Source organism: Tiliqua scincoides, chromosome 4, assembly GCF_035046505.1.
Source record: "Tiliqua scincoides isolate rTilSci1 chromosome 4, rTilSci1.hap2, whole genome shotgun sequence".
Lineage (NCBI taxonomy): Eukaryota > Metazoa > Chordata > Lepidosauria > Squamata > Scincidae > Tiliqua > Tiliqua scincoides.
This window is the reverse complement of record NC_089824.1, coordinates 110292732-110312267: the sequence shown is the minus strand read 5'-3', so window position 1 is coordinate 110312267 and position 19536 is coordinate 110292732. Positions and strand designations below refer to the sequence as shown.

Here is a 19536-nt window from a genome sequence, read left to right as displayed (position 1 = left end):
CAATGGCTTTGAGAAAGGCAAAGTGGAATTTATCCTCACTTAATGAGGTGGTAAAATGCAGGCTGATCACCATCTCCTTTGCTGCTCTGGGAACTCAGGGAACAACAGCACGTCAGCAGAATGAGGGTGAGTAAAAACCAAGAGGCCCTGCTGGGAGGCCAGGTTGGTGGTCACGGTGGTGGGGAAGCGCTGAACGTTTTGGCCCTCAACAACCTGCTGGTGCACAGGGTCACAATAGGACCCTGAGTGGGGAGATGTTTCCACGGAAGATCACTCCAGAAGTCTCTGCGGTTACTTGGTGCATCAGCAGGAATGTTAAGGCTTCCCCAGTACTGTGCCGTGGGCTGGGTTAAATCTCCCAGGGGGCTGGATATGGCCTGTGGGCCATAGTTTGGAGACTCTTGTTTTAAAGCAGTGTTTCTCAAACTGTGGGTCGTGACCCACCAGTGAATCGCAGCTTGATTGTTAGTGGGCCGTGAAACTGACAGGCTGATAGCAGACAAGGAAAATGTATTGAGACCTATGAAAAGTGAAACTGTGCTGCCTATGTGCATTTACTCATGATTAGGCAAACGTGCCTCAGTCTACATCGAATGGCAGACTGAGAAGAAAGCAACACCACCACAATGGTCCCAGGCTCCAAAAAACTGTCAAGAAGGAAGTCTTCCTCCTCCAAGTTGACAAGGAAAATGCATTGAGCCACATAGAAAGCAAAACTGAGCCACACATGCACGTTTACTCACAGGGTAGGCAACCGTGTCTATTGAAGGCCAGGTGAAGGGGAACACAAGGCCACAAGAATGATCCTGATCTGATTAAAGTGGAGCTCAACAAACTCTCCCCCCATAGTAAAAAAGATAAAAACAGAGGCTTGAGCAGCTTAGTAAGGTGGAACTTTTTTTTAAAGTCTTGTAAAGCTAGGCAGGTCGTGATAGAGTGTCATTTTAAAAAGTGGGTCCTGGCATATCCCACACATAATGTTTTAATGCCATCGGCATGCTAATTCCCGCTTGGTTTATTTAGCTCACTGGTTCCCAACCCATGGTTCAGGGATCTCAGGAGGTCCGCGAGACCCTGAGAAGTGGTCTGCGAGGTCTCAAGAAAAAATATCACTATTGATCACTTCCAGCATCTCACTGAGCTAACAGTCCCCCATGGACCACCAGAGAGGGTAGAGAACAGCCTGCCTGCAGATCTGCACTCTGCAAATCTCTATAAAGAATAAATTTCTAATAAATCTTTTCTAATTGCAGGCAGCCCGCATCATTTGTGGTTCGGTACCCACAGATTTCTTCATCCGCAGGTGCCCAAACCCATGGTGCAGGCCAACCTGGAGTCTCCAGAGGCTCTTCTGAAGCCTTCAGAGGCTGCCTGCGGCCTCTACGGGCTTCAGAATGAATGCTTAAAGACGACTATTGGTTTTCAGCAAAAAAAAAAAAAAAAAAGGTTTTCACTTTTGGGTGCACAGCTTCTGGGGATTTCAGAAGAGCCTCCAGACCAACCTGATCTCAGCTCCAGTCAGGTTTGGGTGGGGGGCCAAAACCACAGGTTTTGAATACCTGCTGTTTTCCTTATCTGCAAGGATTCTGGGAAAGACATGGCCTCTCAGATTCAGCGAACCTGAAATTTTTTCTTAACAATTGTGCCACTGAAGTGATGGAGAGGGTCGCAATGTTTTTACTTTCGGTGGTTCACAAGTATGCCCAAAATGTAACTTGCTAGGAATTGGTCCTAGCAAAGTCTAACCTATCCAGAGCTGATGGATTTTTTGGATTTATGAATTTACTTTGTATGGTGGATGGATTTACTATGTATGCCAATAAAGGTGACTGGACTGGATCCCAGCCCTAAAATGATCCCAGAAGGAAGGAGCCAAGGAAGGGGCTGCTTCCCCACCCCTTTACATTGCTCGCTCCTTGTGGGATCCCTTTATGTTTAAGGGGATTGCACAAGGAAGGAGCAAGGGATACAGCTTGGTCTGTGGTGGGCTGAAGGAAAGCAGCAGCAAACTCAGGGTGAAAGGCATTGCAGATCTGCTGCTCCTCCTGCCACTTTCCACATCATTTGCTTCATGACTGAGCCAGCCCTACTTGACTTTGTTGGAAACAGGATGCTACATTAAATGGATCCTGCCTGATCCATCTTCTTCTTCTTAACCAGTTCTACAGATCTTCAGCATGGTTTGAGGTTGAATCTGGAAAAGCCATTTCCTTCTCTATTGCTAGTCTGTTATAGCTGTGTCTGTTAGCTAATATCTGTCACATCACCAACATTCTTTCCTCCACCATTCCCAGGCTCTGCCTCCTGACCTGCTAGACAGTATGTCTTATCTTCCAATTCATTCTCTTATGTCACAGCTTCTGACCCTCAGGATATCTGGCAGCTTTACTTATTTATGAGCTGCAGAAATTTGAATTCTATTTTTTTTTTTCTCAAGCAAAGAGGAAATGTTTGTGGCACATAACTCTGACTGATGGAAAAGATATTATCCTCAATTCTATTATCCTCTTTTTCCACTGTGGAAACTAAGGCCTAACAAGACTTACTATGATAGTCAATTCCTCCCCAACATAAAGCAAGACGAAGTATTGGCCTGCTGTGCTTTTAAGGGTAACAGAGTTGTAGGTCTCAGAATGGTTGTTCGGGCCAAAAAAAGAAACTTCCAGTTCTTTGGCAAAACCGGAAGTGTCATTTTTATGCCTTTAAAAGACATTATGAATGCTGAGGAAGCCCTTAGTAGGTGGCATCCCCACTATCTACAGTTTCAAGTATCTGCGGGTTGGTGGTGGTTCAGGAACAGAACCCTGTGGATACCAGAGCACGCCTGTATTGTTATTACTGTTATATCTAGTACACAGACCCAATTAATTGTTTATAGATCCAGTGAATTGACAGCCTGAAATGTACTCCTGAGATCTGAAACATGGAAGCAAAATCACACAGAGTGATTACAAAAATCATAGCAATAAAGTCACTGCTATGCTCCACTGGAACTTGTATAAAAAATATGGAATAACATCAGTAAAGAAATGGTGGGAACACATGCCTGAAAAGGTGATAGAAAATGAACAGATCAAAATCTTGTGGGACTTCAAAACCCAGAGAGATTTTTTAAAAAATTGTAACTCAACACACCAGATATTACTGTGGTTGAGAAGAAACAAGTGATGCTTATTGATGTGGTCATTAGAGGAGATCATTAAATTGAGGAAAAACAATTGGAAAAGATCACATAATACAAAGACTTGGAAATGGAAATGTTTTCTTTGGGGAAAGAAAACAACAATCACCCTTTTTGTCTCTGGTGCACTAGGCACAATCCTCAAGGCCAATACCCAAGAAATCTCCGGCCAATATAGGCACTGACAAGAACAGTTGAACGCGCCTCATTACTAGGAACATTGAACATTATATGGCAATATCTCACCAGTTCTTAAACTCTTGGGTAGAGTTCAAACAACTGAGTGCCCAAAAAAGTTGGGACTGAGATTTTTGGATGCTCACTTGTTTGAACTCTACCCAAGAGTTTAAGAACTGGTGAGATATTGCCATATAATGTTCAATGTTCCCAGTAATAACATCTGGTGACACCACTGATAATACCTAGTACACAGGCCTATTTAATTGTTTATAATAGCCACTTCAGGCATATATCCAGTTAGTTGACTCCTGAAATCTGAAACACAGAAGGGCAAGATCGCCCACATGGCCTCTCTAAATGCCATCCTTCTGACACCTTAACACACAGGAGCTAGCATTGATTTTAAAAACTAACCTTCATTGTAGTGAAGTTTCTAATCCGGTCAAATTCAAAGATTATTTCCACATAGCCGTTTGCCATGCTCTCATTGCGCCAGCCAACGTAGTCATAACCAGGCCATACATGATATTCATGAGTCTGGCTGAAGTCATCCAGGCCGGACACGCCATCTGTCAGCTGACCTAGCCCTTCTGTCATGCTGGAGGCAGACATGAAAGAAGGAAACAAATGGACATGATGAGTCCCAGTATCCTCCCCCTAAACTGCAGCAAGACTGCCTGACCTGAAATTGCCTTGGTTTGTATCACTGATTTGTGCCATTTGTCTTAGATACAAATTCTGGGGTGAGTTGGTTATTACATTGGATCGTTGACTCCTGGCTCTACTGATAAAATATACACAAAGAAGGCTGTTGAAGGGCCCCAGAATTCTAGAAAATAATAACAATTTAGGTTTGCTTACTATAACAGGAACCCATCTGAATACTAATAATGAAGTCCATGCACTCTGCAGGGTTCCCCATAGCTTGTAGAATGTTAAAAAAAAAAAATTGCAACCCACTTCCTGGTTGCAATTGCTAAGCCAAAAGTGGGTTGTGATCATTTTTTTTAACATTCTACAAGCTGTACTGAGTCCTGCAGAGTGCTCTGTGGGGCTCCCCGCAGCCCCCAGAAGCAGGTAAGTAAAGTTAAAAAAAAAACTGCCCACCTTCCCCCGCAGTGGCACAATCCTGGGGATTGTGTTGCTGCTTTCCCCGTGCCCCAGCCCCTTAAAGAGAAAAGGGCAGGGGTTCTCAGGCTGGTGGGTCATGACCCACCAGTTTGAGAACCACTGCTGTATGCATATTCGCATAAATGCTTTTATGCGAATGCCCGAAGTCTACGAGCAAAGGTGGGAGAACTGGAATGTCTGGTGACAAGGGAAAATATTGACATAGTGGGCATAACGGAAACCTGGTGGAATGCGGAGAATCAGTGGGATACCGCAATCCCGGGCTATAAACTCTACAGGAGGGACAGGCAGGGGCGTGTTGGAGGTGGGGTGGCCCTTTATGTTAAGGAAGGGATAGAATCCAGCAAAGTAGAGATTGAAGGTGGGTCCGACTCCACCGTAGAATCTCTGTGGGTTAAATTACCAGGCTTGAGCAGCGATGTAATACTGGGGGTGTGCTATCGTCCTCCAGACCAGAAATCTGATGGGGACCTTGAAATGAGGAAACAGATCAGGGAGGTGACAAGGAAGGACAGGGTTGTAATCATGGGGGACTTCAATTATCCTCATATTGACTGGGTCAATTTGTGTTCTGGTCACGATAAGGAAACCGGATTTCTTGACGTGCTAAATGACTGTGGCTTAGATCAGCTAGTCACAGAGCCCACCAGAGGACAGGTGACTCTGGATTTAATTTTGTGCGGTACGCAGGACCTGGTTAGAGATGTAAACGTTACTGAGCCATTGGGGAACAGTGATCATGCTGCGATCCGTTTTGACGTGCACGTTGGGGGAAGAATACCAGGCAAATCTCTAACAAAAACCCTTGACTTCCGACGGGCGGACTTCCCTCAAATGAGGAGGCTGGTTAGAAGGAGGTTGAAAGGGAGGGTAAAAAGAGTCCAGTCTCTCCAGAGTGCATGGAGGCTGCTTAAAACAACAGTAATAGAGGCCCAGCAGAGGTGTATACCGCAAAGAAAGAAGGGTTCCACTAAATCCAGGAGAGTGCCCGCATGGCTAACCAGCCAAGTTAGAGAGGCTGTGAAGGGCAAGGAAGCTTCCTTCCGTAAATGGAAGTCTTGCCCTAATGAAGAGAATAAAAAGGAACATAAACTGTGGCAAAAGAAATGTAAGAAGGTGATAGGGGAGGCCAAGCGAGACTATGAGGAACGCATGGCCAGCAACATTAAGGGGAATAATAAAAGCTTCTTCAAATACGTTAGAAGCAGGAAACCCGCCAGAGAAGCGGTTGGCCCTCTGGATGGTAAAGGAGGGAAAGGGGAGATAAAAGGAGACTTAGAGATGGCAGAGAAATTAAATGAGTTCTTTGCATCTGTCTTCACGGCAGAAGACCTTGGGCAGATACCGCTGCCCGAACGGCCCCTCCTGACCGAGGAGTTAAGTCAGATAGAGGTTAAAAGAGAAGATGTTTCAGACCTCATTGATAAATTAAAGATCAATAAGTCACCGGGCCCTGATGGCATACACCCAAGGGTTATTAAGGAATTGAAGAATGAAGTTGCAGATCTCTTGACTAAGGTATGCAACTTGTCCCTCAAAACAGCCACGGTACCAGAAGATTGGAGGATAGCAAATGTCACGCCTATTTTTAAAAAGGGAAAGAGGGGGGACCCGGGAAACTATAGGCCGGTCAGCCTAACATCTATACCGGGTAAGATGGTGGAATGCCTCATCAAAGATAGGATCTCAAAACACATAGACGAACAGGCCTTGCTGAGGGAGAGTCAGCATGGCTTCTGTAAGGGTAAGTCTTGCCTCACAAACCTTATAGAATTCTTTGAAAAGGTCAACAGGCATGTGGATGCGGGAGAACCCGTGGACATTATATATCTGGACTTTCAGAAGGCGTTTGACACGGTCCCTCACCAAAGGCTACTGAAAAAACTCCACAGTCAGGGAATTAGAGGACAGGTCCTCTCGTGGATTGAGAACTGGTTGGAGGCCAGGAAGCAGAGAGTGGGTGTCAATGGGCAATTTTCACAATGGAGAGAGGTGAAAAGCGGTGTGCCCCAAGGATCTGTCCTGGGACCGGTGCTTTTCAACCTCTTCATAAATGACCTGGAGACAGGGTTGAGCAGTGAAGTGGCTAAGTTTGCAGATGACACCAAACTTTTCCGAGTGGTGAAGACCAGAAGTGATTGTGAGGAGCTCCAGAAGGATCTCTCCAGACTGGCAGAATGGGCAGCAAAATGGCAGATGCGCTTCAATGTCAGTAAGTGTAAAGTCATGCACATTGGGGCAAAAAATCAAAACTTTAGATATAGGCTGATGGGTTCTGAGCTGTCTGTGACAGATCAGGAGAGAGATCTTGGGGTGGTGGTGGACAGGTCGATGAAAGTGTCGACCCAATGTGCGGCAGCAGTGAAGAAGGCCAATTCTATGCTTGGGATCATTAGGAAGGGTATTGAGAACAAAACGGTTAATATTATAATGCCGTTGTACAAATCGATGGTAAGGCCACACCTGGAGTATTGTGTCCAGTTCTGGTCGCCGCATCTCAAAAAAGACATAGTGGAAATGGAAAAGGTGCAAAAGAGAGCGACTAAGATGATTACGGGGCTGGGGCACCTTCCTTATGAGGAAAGGCTACGGCGTTTGGGCCTCTTCAGCCTAGAAAAGAGACGCTTGAGGGGGGACATAATTGAGACATACAAAATTATGCGGGGGATGGACAGAGTGGATAGGGAGATGCTCTTTACACTCTCACATAATACCAGAACCAGGGGACATCCACTAAAATTGAGTGTTGGGCGGGTTAGGACAGACAAAAGAAAATATTTCTTTACTCAGCGCGTGGTCGGTCTGTGGAACTCCTTGCCACAGGATGTGGTGCTGGCGTCTAGCCTAGACGCCTTTAAAAGGGGATTGGACGAGTTTCTGGAGGAAAAATCCATTATGGGGTACAAGCCATGATGTGTATGCGCAACCTCCTGATTTTAGGAATGGGTTAAGTCAGAATGCCAGATGTAGGGGAGAGCACCAGGATGAGGTCTCTTGTTATCTGGTGTGCTCCCTGGGGCATTTGGTGGGCCGCTGTGAGATACAGGAAGCTGGACTAGATGGGCCTATGGCCTGATCCAGTGGGGCTGTTCTTATGTTCTTATGTTCATATTACATATGCACATATGGTCTCTCTCTCCCCCTGTGTGTGTGTTGGGGGTGGGGGGAGAAAGAGCGCGCGCAGGAGTCTGGCACCTACTCTCACATATTTTCAACGCCAAGCAAAGACTGTTTCATTTTCCCAGAAATCTGTGTGCTCGGGGCCGTATTAATCCATGGCCAGGCCTCTAGGCTTTCAAGGTATTTCGGGTCCCCTCCAGCACTTCAATCTTTCACCCCACTACAGCTGACTGCCTGATCCTGGTACAGTAGGTACTAGACTGCAGTACATAGTCCTATATCCATTTGAGGGTCTCCTGATGAATCCTATTCATGATTTTTTATCTGTTTTTATTGCAGGAGCAGAATTCTTCAGGAAAGCATATTTTAGGGGTATATAGTATACTTACAAGAGTATATGGATGGAAGGATGGGTGGGTGGGTGGGTGGATTAAACAAATAAATAAATAAAATGTACAGATATTGCTATGGCACAGAGTGCAAAGTGCCTTTAACCATTGGAGTCCTACAGTGCACGTAACAATATCACAGCAAAAAACAAACCAAATGACAGGCCCCTAGGCTTCAGCCTAGTCAGCCTTATGAATAATACAGCCCTGTGTGTGCTATAAATATATTTCCTACTTTATTCTCCCTGTTGTGCTAATTGTTTTAAAATTTTATTGGTTTTTTTTTATCTGTTACTATAAGCTGCCTTGAAATATTCACACTGATGGACAGAGTATAAATTTATAAAATAAAGTTATTTTTATTATTTCGTTTGAAAATATTGTAATTGTCCCCGATTCCTCCAGATAATGTAGTTATAGCTTTCTGAAATATTAAGCTGACCCCACCCCCACTCTTCACCCTATCTTTCCTAGCCACATGATATTGGAAAACTCACCTATAACCATCATAGACTGAATCATTCAAGTAAACCACAGTGCCACCAGGTAGAACTAACTGCTGCCCTGCTGGAGTGTTATATGAAACCAACCCATCTATAAAGAGATGAAGACAAGGGTTACTCTTGCTCTGCTGTGGGGCTGACAACACCATACTCAAACTGAACAACCACAGCTGCTGTTAATGGGAACATAGATCTGGGAACATAGTCTACAACCCAAGTTTGGAGGCACAGAAGAGGAACCCCTCCCCATGGGCAAAAACACAGATCCGATTAAGACAAAGCAGGAATACTACGAGGCTGGGAAGGTAATACTTATTGTATCTCTGGTTTATTTTATCTCTAGAAGAGAGCTAGCATAGCATGGTGGTCACGAGCCAAACTACACACAATGTGGGAGAACTACTGCAAACAGATCTTGCAACATTATTTTATTTGGTTAGAATTTAAGAAAATTGCAAGTAGCCCAGTTTGGATCAGGATGGCAGTGATGGAAGAGGGGGTGATAATCCTTTCCCCCATGTCATTTTTCCCACTGAAATTCCTTGTAATGTTCTTATTAGTCAAGGAAACCAAAATTGAAACTTCTTAGACATATTTTCACTACAAACATGAAGACAGATGTAGCAAACAAAAAGCAGAAACCATGGCTCACATCCTTCAGCTATGATGCGAGTCCAACTACTTTGCAGGTCCACAACTGAAATGATAGATGTACATTGCAGAGAATCAAACACTGGCTCGCAGCCCAGTCCTGAGCTGCCCAGAACGCAGGGCTGCAAGGGCACCAAAAACGGCTGCTACTGCATCCAGTGTGCCCCAGGCAGCCATCACTACCTCCTTGAGAGAAGGGGACTTTCATTCCCTTCCCCTGGGTAAGGCAAGTAGCTCTGCAATGGGGCTACTTGATTCTATGGCCACCCAAGAGTTGGTGTAGAATTTTAAGAGCCTCTGTGTTGGGAGGGAGCCCGACATGGAGGCTCAGGATCCGGTGGAGCAAAGCTCCACTGGTCTCTCCTCCCTCCCATCCCGCTCCCTCCCCCAACACACCCCACCCTCTCACCACCCTCCTTCTGCCTCTTCCTGCCCCGGAATGCCTCCTCTCTGCCTCCCCCCACCTACCTCTCTGTTGCCCTGCAGTCCATGTGTCCGCCAACTGGTGGAGCTCTGGTGCTCTACTGGTGGTGAACCAGTGTGCACTGCATAGGATTGGGCCCTTAGTCATCAGTCTTGCCCCTCCCCAATCACCCATTCTTCAGGCAGGCTTTTTTTTTTAAATAAAAAAGAAGTCACTTTGTGAACATTAATCAATTTATTCATTCATCTTAACTGTAAAAACGGAACTTCTTTTATGATGCAAAACCACGCCTGGGATGAGGGGGTAGGCATCTTTGGACACATCACAGGGTGCCAGTCAATCAGCCCATGGCCGACTGCTATTTCAAGTGTGCAGAATCATCATCACCACCACAACCCACTTTGTGGGTTTCCCACGAAGCTTGACCTTGAACAGAAAAAGCATGCTTCCTGAACAGGTCCTCTAAAACAGGTTATACTGTTTTCAGCAAGAGTCACCCTGATAGGTCATAGCCAATGGATTGCTGTGCTTACCCAGCCAGACACAGCCATACAGCTCTACCCTTAAGCAGACATTTGTAGAGTGGTCTGTCACAGGGATAAAGCGAATGAATCTACCAATGATGGGTGGTGCCAAGTCTTTGACAACAATATCATATGGGTTGGTATTTCCATCAAGCACCTGTGGGAGAAATGGACACATGCATGTTTGAAGATGATGATGATAGAAAAATGCTTCTTTTTCAGTGGTAACTCCTGCACAAGTTCCAATGAAATATTTGGACATTGCACAACAGAGAGCAAGGTCTGGGATAAAAGTTTGTCCAAATTCAAAACTTCTGAATTCTTTACTTTCCCAATCATGTTTTTCAGATGTATGTTTTGGGTGTGAAAAACGAAACCTTGTTGCTCACACAACATAATCAAACCAGAGATCCATCATGACATTCGACATTGGTAGGAGCACTTTTTAATCTGGCAAGATTAAATCTGCCCCCCTGTGAAGCCAGGTACCTGAGAAGGGTGAGTGGGGGCTCTCATCAACATAATGCTCAGAGGAATTCAGCAGGTAGTGATAGCTCACAAAACTTTATGCCACAGTTATTTGTTAAGATGCTAAAAGTCTCTATCATTTTCCATAACAATAAAAATATCAATATTAATTATGTCTCTTTATGTCTCATGTCTCTTTAGAAGAACACACTTCATGTTGCCTCACCTGCTTTCCATGCCTGTTCTTCCACGTGAACCAGCGGGCACCATCCCGGCTGTAATTAATTTTGTACATGGGAGCGAACTCATTGCCATGGCCTCCTGCATGGCGGCCTTGGGTCCCAACCAAGGTGATAAAGTGCAGGGCGTGTAAATCAATTTCCAGGAATTCCTTCAGGACATCTGGTTCCACAGGGGCCTCAGGGCACCATGCACCATCCCCCTCTTCTGAACCTAGCCTAGATCAGTGCAGAAGAAAGAGAAGAGTGAGTTTGACTGATGGAGCCCCATCACCTTGGAGTTTTCATCTGCTCTGTTCATGGCCTGGCACTTCCCATGATTCCACATACTAGGATGCTTTTCTTCATTCTTTTGTGAAGCAGGCTCAAGCACTTCTTTTCTCCACTCAGGACCTCCCCCTTCAACTTTCATTCCTGGGATCTTTTGCACCAATCTTACTAATGCATGACCAGGGTGTTTCTATCCTGGTGAGCACAAGGAATGGCTTGGTATGGTCATGGTGGTAGCTAGAGTGGCATGTTCAGTAACAGTGTGACAATTCAAAGTGTGACAAAGGGACAAATTTGGAACTATGATAGTCATACATGGTATGGAGGAAGAGACAGAGGGAGAAATTTCTCCTCCTCTTCCAACGCCAGAAGGTGGCATTACCCTAAAAACCAGGGCTGCCCAAATCCCAGCCCCCGGGCCACTTGCGGCCAGCAGGGGGCCCAAATCTGGCCCCCCAAGGAGCCCCCATCTCCAATGGGTGCTCAGCCCGCTGGAGCCCTCACTAGCCCAAAGCTACTGCTCTTTGCAGTGAGCTCAAAGAAAAGGCTAAGCACTCACAGGAGAGCAGGAGCCCCGCCCATCCGCAACTCTCCCATTAGGTTGGGGAGGCTACAGCTGAGTCCAGGTGTTGGATGGGGGTGAGAGGTCCTGGGTCTGTTTGTCCTGCTGTTCGGGTTGGGGGGGCGGGGGTAGGCACTGAGGAGGGACGGGAAACTCTGGGTCTATTTGTGCTGCTTGCATGTGCTGGGGGGTGGCGCTGCAAGGGAGAAATTGCGGGGTGTTTGAATGCAGCTGGAGAGATGTCTACTCAGCAGTAAATCCTATCAGACTCAGTGGGGTTTACTCCCAGGAAAGTGTGGATCTGATTGGGCTGTGACTGTGCTTGGGGTCAGGGGCTGGCACTGCAGGGGAGAAGTCCCAGGGATGCTTGAATGCAGCTGGAGAGCATGTCTACTCAGCAGTAAGTCCCATCAGACTCAATGGGGCTTACTCCCAGGAAAGTGTGGTTTGATTGGGCTGTAAGTGCTCGGTTTTGGAGGTGGGCACTGCAGGGGAGAACTCACGGGATGTCTGAATGGGGAGGAAACTGCTTGTGCTTGTTGGGGTTGCTGGCAGAGAGGGAGGAAAGTGGGGGTCCGTTTGTGAAGGGGGAAATACACACAGCTCTCTGCCTGCTTCTAAGTTTGTTTGGTGCTCGGTGCAGGCTGGGGTAGTGGGGGCTGAGAGAGGGAGACAGGCAGCTCCCTTCTCTGTGTGAATGAGGAGAAACAAACTCCTGCCCTGAGGGGGCAGGTGCCCACCAGATCCCTGACTGATTGTGTTCCTTGGCTGCTGCTGGTTGCCAGGATGGGGGGGGGGGAGAGAGAGAGTAAAAACATGCTCCTGCATGGGGGGGGAAGGAGCCCATGCGGACTCCTCTTAAGTTTGTTCTGTACTTTTCCCTAGGAAGAGGTGTGTTATACGTGTCAGGAATTATTTTTAAAAAAACCCTTTTCTGGATCTCATGTGTATTATAAATAAGCTCAGTAAAATTAGTTCATTCATATAAGTTCCATCTCGAATATATTAATTTATGTAAATTTATTCAAATTTGAAATGTAAATTTCCCCCTGCCCCGACACAGTGTCAGAAAGATGATGTGGCCCTCCTGCCAAAAAGTTTGGACACCCCTGCTATAAACCAATTGGACTTACAAGATTCAGAACAAACAAAATGAAGCACTTTTTTATACAACAAATAATTGTGGAATTCAATACTACATGATGTGAAGATGGCAATATATCAGAGATAAGCCACATTCATGGAAGAAAGGATTAAAGGTGGTTATTAACCATGACAGCTAAACAGAATGGCCAGCTTCAAAAGCAGTTCAAGTGAATTCTAGATGCTGGCAACATAGAACAGAGGAGGACTGTTGCTTTCGTGCCTTGCTGTATACTGGCTGAATCTGGATGTACACTGCTGGAAGCAGGATGCTGGGCTAGATAGATCTTTAGATAGTTCCAGCACATAGTTGGTTGGCCAACTTTGACGGAAGACTAGGAAACGCCCTATAACGATATGTCTGGGATCCCGATCCTGACCTGACTGCAGACAACGCAGCAGTTCTCATCTGGGGGTAGTGTATCCCTGGCATGTACTGAAGGTAGACATTCAGGGTGCAGTTCTAACCCCTTATGTCAGTGCTTTCCAGCACTGACATAAGGGCAATGCAGCTCTGAGGTCAGGGAACAAACATTCCCTTACTTTGAGGAGGCCTCCGTGAGTGACACCCAACTGCAGGATGCAGCAGACATCCCACTAACACAGCTATGCCAGTGCTGGAAAGCACTGACATAAGGGGTTAGGATTGCACCCTCAGTTTCACAGGAAGCCACAAGACAGGAATGTGGGTCCAGATGTCAATGTTGCTGCTATGGCTATGCTGACCAGCCTTAGGTAGATCCCAGATATAATGTGAGAGCCAGGAGAAGGTGATGGGGCTTGCTGAACTTTCTTTGCACCACAGAAAGGTGGTGGATGGGAGATTGATGAGGAATTGGCTATTAGCTGGAGACCTGTTGGAGAGTTTGTGGCTGAGATAACCAAGGGACAGGAGAAGGAATCAAGTGATTAACAACCACCTTCCTGCTTTTTCTGAGGCAGCTTTGGGGTGATCTGATGAAAGGTATGGCAGCATAAGAACATAAGAACAGCCCCTCTGGATCAGGCCATAGGCCCATCTAGTCCAGCTTCCTGTATCTCACAGTGGCCCACCAAATGCCCCAGGGAGCACACCAGATAACAAGAGACCTCATCCTGGTGCCCTCCCTTGCATCTGGCATTCTGACATAACCCATTTCTAAAATCAGGAGGTTGCGCATACACATCATGGCTTGTACCCCATAATGGATTTTTCCTCCAGAAACTTGTCCAATCCCCTTTTAAAGGCGTCTAGGCTAGACGCCAGCACCACATCCTGTGGCAAGGAGTTCCACAGACCGACCACACGCTGAGTAAAGAAATATTTCCTTTTATCTGTCCTAACCCGCCCAACACTCAATTTTAGTGGATGTCCCCTGGTTCTGGTATTATATGAGAGTGTAAAGAGCATCTCCCTATCCACTCTGTCCATCCCCTGCATAATTTTGTATGTCTCAATCATGTCCCCCCTCAGGCATCTCTTTTCTAGGCTGAAGAGCCCCAAACGCCGTAGCCTTTCCTCATAAGGAAGGTGCCCCAGCCCCGTAATCATCTTAGTCGCTCTCTTTTGCACCTTTTCCATTTCCACTATGTCTTTTTTGAGATGCGGCGACCAGAACTGGACACAATACTCCAGGTGTGGCCTTACCATAAATTTGTACAATGGAATTATAATATTAGCCGTTTTGTTCTCAGTACCCTTCCTAATGATCCCAAGCATAGAATTGGCCTTCTTCACTGCCGCCGCACATTGGGTCGACACTTTCATCGACCTGTCCACCACCACCCCAAGATCTCTCTCCTGATCTGTCACAGACAGCTCAGAACCCATCAGCCTATATCAGCACATTTCTAAAAAAAGGTGTGGGACTGCAAAGTTGCCTAGAAGTGCATCTTTTTGCCTTAGAAGCTTTGCTTGGACTTTGCGAATCTGGGACAGCTTAGGAATGTGGGACAGCTATAGTTACCACCATGGTGGGTCCTGAGACAATTTACTGGAGGTTACCAGCATCTGTCACAAGGCATTTCTGATGAGTGGCTAAAAGTGCCAGTGCAGATTGGGGTCATGGTCCATGCAAGGTACTTCAAACCATTCAGCAGTCACATACCTGCTGAATGACCATTACACCTCCCCCACCATCTGATGACATCCTCCAGTAAGCAAGCCAGGTTTGTCTCCCCTATACAGTGGCACTTAGCAGCAAGGTTGCCTAAACAAATTATTCTGAATATGATTAGCTATATTGTAACTGATTTTTTTCCCCCCAAATACCAGTTTTTTTAGTGGTAGGCCATTCAAATACAGGTAATAATGTTGGTAAAATTAATTTATTACCACTGTATTTGAATGGTCTGAGAACCGCTGCTGCTCAGTGGCACTGTATGGAGAAGGGGAGGCAGAATCCATAGGCTGATGGGTTCTGAGCTGTCTGTGACAGATCAGGAGAGAGATCTTGGGGTGGTGGTGGACAGGTCGATGAAAGTGTCGACCCAATGTGCGGTGGCAGTGAAGAAGGCCAATTCTATGCTTGGCATCATTAGAAAAGGTATTGAGAACAAAACAGCTAATATTATAATGCCATTGCACTGCGTTTCCCAGAAAACAAGACCTACCCCGAAAATAAGACCTAGAGTGTTTTTTGAGAATTGCTGAAATATAAGACCTACCCTGAAAATAAGACCTAGTTGTGATAAGGGTCAGGATGGGGAGAGGAGCGGAAGGGGTGGGTGGACAACGTGACCAGGAGAGCTGCACTCCTGCGTGTGCCACCCAGAAAGCGCCTGCTGTGCTGCCTTGGGCAGAGGATGCTGAGGAGGAGCTGAGGTGGGAAGCAGCAAACGAGGCTCTCCACACTTTCCAGGGAGTAAGTCCCATTAACTATAAAGGGACTGACTTCTGAGTAGGCAGGCAGGCAAGCATCCTCCTGGGCGCTGAGGGGATATTTTTGTAAGGTATATTTTTGTACATGAATAAATGTAGACTGTTGTACATGAATGATTGTGGATTTTTGTACATTAAAAAAAAAAAAGACCTATCCCGAAAATAAGACCTGGTGTGTTTTTTTGAGCCAAAAAAAATATATATATAAGACAGTGTCTTAATTTCGGGGAAACACAGTACAAATCAATGGTAAGGCCACACCTGGAGTATTGCGTCCAGTTCTGGTCGCCACATCTCAAAAAGGACATAGTGGAAACGGAAAAGGTGCAAAAGAGTGTGACAGTGGGCGCAATCCTAACTCCTTATGTCAGTGCTTTCTAGCACTGCAATGCAGCTCTGAGGTAAGCGAACAAACATTCCCTTACTTTTAGGAGGCATCCGTGAGTGACATCCAACTGCAGGATGCAGCACACGTCCCATTGGCACTGCTATGCCAATGCTGGAAAGCTCTGACATAAGGGGTTAGGATTGAGCCCTAAGATGATTACTGGGCTGGGGCACCTTCCTTATGAGGAAAAGTTATAGCGTTTGGGCCTCTTCAGCCTAGAAAAGAGGTGCCTGAGGGGGGACATGATTGAGACATACAAAATTATGCACTGGAAGGATAAGAGTGGATAGATGCTCTTTGGACTCTCACATAACACCAAAACCAGGGGACATCCACTAAAATTGAGTGTTGGGAGAGTTAGGACAGACAAAAGAAAAGATTTCTTTATTCAGCATGTGGTTGGTCTATGAAACTCCTTGCCACAGGATGTGGTGATGGCATCTTGCCTAGATGCCTTTAAAAGGGGATTGGACCAATTTCTGGAGGAAAAATCCATTACAGGTTACAAGCCATGATGTGCAAGCTCCTGATTTTAGAAATGGGCTATGTCAGAGTGCCAGATGCAAGGGAGAGCACCAGGATGAAGTCTCTTGTTATCTGGTGTGCTCCCTGGGGCATTTGGTGGGCCGCTGTGAGATACAGGAAGCTGGACTAGATGGGCCTATGGCCTGATCCAGTGGGGCTGTTATTATGTTCTTATGAAAGCCAGTGTCTTTGTACTGCAACGTATAAAAGGATTCAGTTTTGCTATTAGTGAAAATCAGATTTCAACTTCTATTACTAACAACCCAATCCTATGCCCCCCCACCAATGGAGCAATGCCAAAATGGCTACTGCTGCATCCTACGGGGGGTTGGTGGAGGTGGGATGTGGCGGTCTTTTCTGGGTAAGGGAACATGCATTCCTTCACCCAGGGGTAAGCCTCAGCAGCACAGAGGCAGCTACTTGGACCTGAACTAGTGAAATTGTTGGTGCACATGGTTCACATGGACCCTGGCTGTGGGATCAGGTCTGGGAAGGAGGCTAGAATTTGATTGCTGCACCACCGCCAAACCCACCCCCTTCCCACAGTCAATCTGCCCGCCCACCCCCATTCCTGTAGTTTCCCTGTTCCACCTTTCCACCTCCCCCACCAAATTACCTGCCTCAGTGGATCCTGGCAGGGCTGCCACCATGTGTACTGTAGCTGCTGCTTTCCTGCCAGTGCTCAGGCAGTGTATACCTCTGTGGTTTCCAGAAGCTGCTGTTGGCTGCAACCATGGTAAAGGAAGAACATTGCAGGAGCTCACTGTGCATCTTTATTCTGCTTTGTTACTCCCATAATGTTCAAGGCCTGAATTTTAGCACTAAAATTAGGTCCAGGGGCACTATGGTGGTGCTACAGTCAGGCATAGGCTATCCATTAGACGAAGTATAAGAAGAGCTCTGCTGGATTGGGCCAAAGGCCCATCTAGTCCAGCTGACGTGGGTTGCATCCAGCAGGAGACTGTGGGAGTGTGCATGTGAGAGAGGGTGCCCTTCACCCTGAGTCTGCTGCCGCCTCTCTCCAGCCTGCCACAGATGTAGCCTGCACTGATCTGCTTTCCACACACTTAAAGCAAGTAGAAAGCAGATCATCCATATGTTTACCTTGTTCCTAGAGCAGTTTCTTTGAATGTGAAAGTGCAGGACTTCTGATTTACAGGGATCACATGAGCAAAGGAACTCCTTCATTCGCACAGTCCCTTTAAATCAAACAGGAAGTCCTGCACTACTGCAACTGAAAAAAAAAATGTCAAAGAGCATGGTAAGCAGCAGCTTCTTCTTTTTTACTTGTGCAAAGACAGTGGGTCCAAAGTGGCAGCGGGCAGGGCAGCATTCTGGATCACGCCACCCTCTGCTTACAGCTGTCCTTAGGTTGGAGACAGCATGTGCAACTTCCAAGCTGCCTAGCCCTAGCCCCAGTGTCAAGAGATCCTAAGTAGCAGCACTAGTGGGCCCCTTCATGGATTTGGGCCTTGGCAGCTGCCTAAACATGTCAGCCTCCAATTACCCAACTGTGGCTGGGTGACTGCTTTGCTGAAAGACCTCAGGTGCAATTTGTTCTCACCTTCCATACTTGGCTGCTGTAGATTCAGACCACTGGCTGGAAGCGGAAATGTCCTCATCAGGGATGTGCCCACCTGACATGCCAAGTGGATAGCGGCAGACAACTGCAGAAAGAGGAGGAAGACACTGAAGTGTTTGATTTCTATCAAAAGACAATGTCAGGATAACTACAATTACAGCTTTCAAATCAAAGAAACAAAGCACATGGCTTTATACTGGTCATACCTGTTGTTAGCAACCTTCAGTCTCGAGAGACTATGGTATCGCGCTCTGAAAGGTGGTTTTAGAACATCGTCTAGTGTGGCTGAAAAGGCCAATCCGGGAGTGACAATCCCTTCCACAACGGGAGCAAGTGCAGTCTGACCCTGGTCTGTCTCCCTGGCTAGGGGCCTGCCTCTTAGCCTCAGACTGTTGGCCAAGTGTCTCTTCAAACTGGGAAAGGCCATGCTGCACAGCCTGCCTCCAAGCGGGCTGCTCAGAGGCCAGGGTTTCCCACTTGTTGAAGTCCACTCCTAAGGCCTTCAGATCCCTCTTGAGATGTCCTTGTATCACAGCTGTGGTCTACCTGGAGGGCGCTTTCCTTGCACGAGTTCTCCATAGAGGAGATCCCAGGTACTTTACAGCTTGCTGGGCTTGCCAGAGGCTGCTCTCCAGAGGCAGTTTCTGGAAGGGACCATCAGGCCCAGCTGGGGAGACTGTTTGGCTGGGGGGTGGAGTCTGCAGGCCTGCCTGATTGCTCTCCTCCTCTCTCCCCAGGTACTTTACAGCTTGCTGGGCTTGCCAGAGGCGCGAGCCTTTGGCAAGAGCCAAAGGGCTCTTAGCTTGGGGCTTGTGCCCGGAAGATCAGGTGCCCTCTCCGTCAGCGGACCAACTAGCAGCAGTCGGATACCTCCCCGTCGGTGGAGGCAGGGGAGAGAGCAGCAACAATTGTTTTTACAGCAGAGGATCCGCCTGCAGGCCAGTCTCAGAAGGCGGGCCTCGCCACATGTGTGTGCTCTCAGGAGGTAGCTTAGGGGAAGGGAAGAGTGCCACTATCAAGAGAGTGACGGGCCAGGGGAGATATGGCGGTGGGGGTCAGACAGGCCGTTACAGGAGAAGGAGAGTTAATCACAGGCAGATCATCTCCCCTTCTGGTCCCTCCCCCAATTCTCGGATGCCTGGTGGTCTTGGCGGTGAGTCCCTGGATCTGAAGCTGCTGCTTTTGAATGCCAGGTCGGTGAATAATAAGACCTGTATCATCCAGGATTTGATTCTGGATGAGAAAGCCGACCTGGTATGCATTACGGAGACCTGGCTGGACGTGGAGGGAGGCGTTAGTCTCTCTGAACTTTGTCCACCAGGCTTCCAGGTGTTGCAGCAGCCAAGATTGCAGGGACAGGGAGGGGGAGTTGCAATGGTCTATCGTGAGTCCATCT

The 19536-nt window shown here is 47.0% G+C and overlaps 1 protein-coding gene across 1 annotated transcript in view; it reads right to left on the bottom strand.

Moving 5' to 3' along the window:
* The window catches only part of DDR2 (discoidin domain receptor tyrosine kinase 2), a 50678-nt gene extending 32461 nt beyond the window's left edge, over positions 1–18217 (bottom strand). Inside the window, exons 1-5 of the mRNA XM_066624199.1 lie at positions 18123–18217; positions 10798–11029; positions 10113–10260; positions 8499–8595; positions 3776–3959 (exon numbers count right to left, since the gene is read on the bottom strand). Coding sequence (XP_066480296.1) covers positions 3776–3959; positions 8499–8595; positions 10113–10260; positions 10798–11029; positions 18123–18202 — 741 coding nt within the window. The 5' untranslated portion in view covers positions 18203–18217. The remainder of the gene's footprint in view (positions 1–3775; positions 3960–8498; positions 8596–10112; positions 10261–10797; positions 11030–18122) is intronic.
* Positions 18218–19536: the final 1319 nt, after the last annotated feature.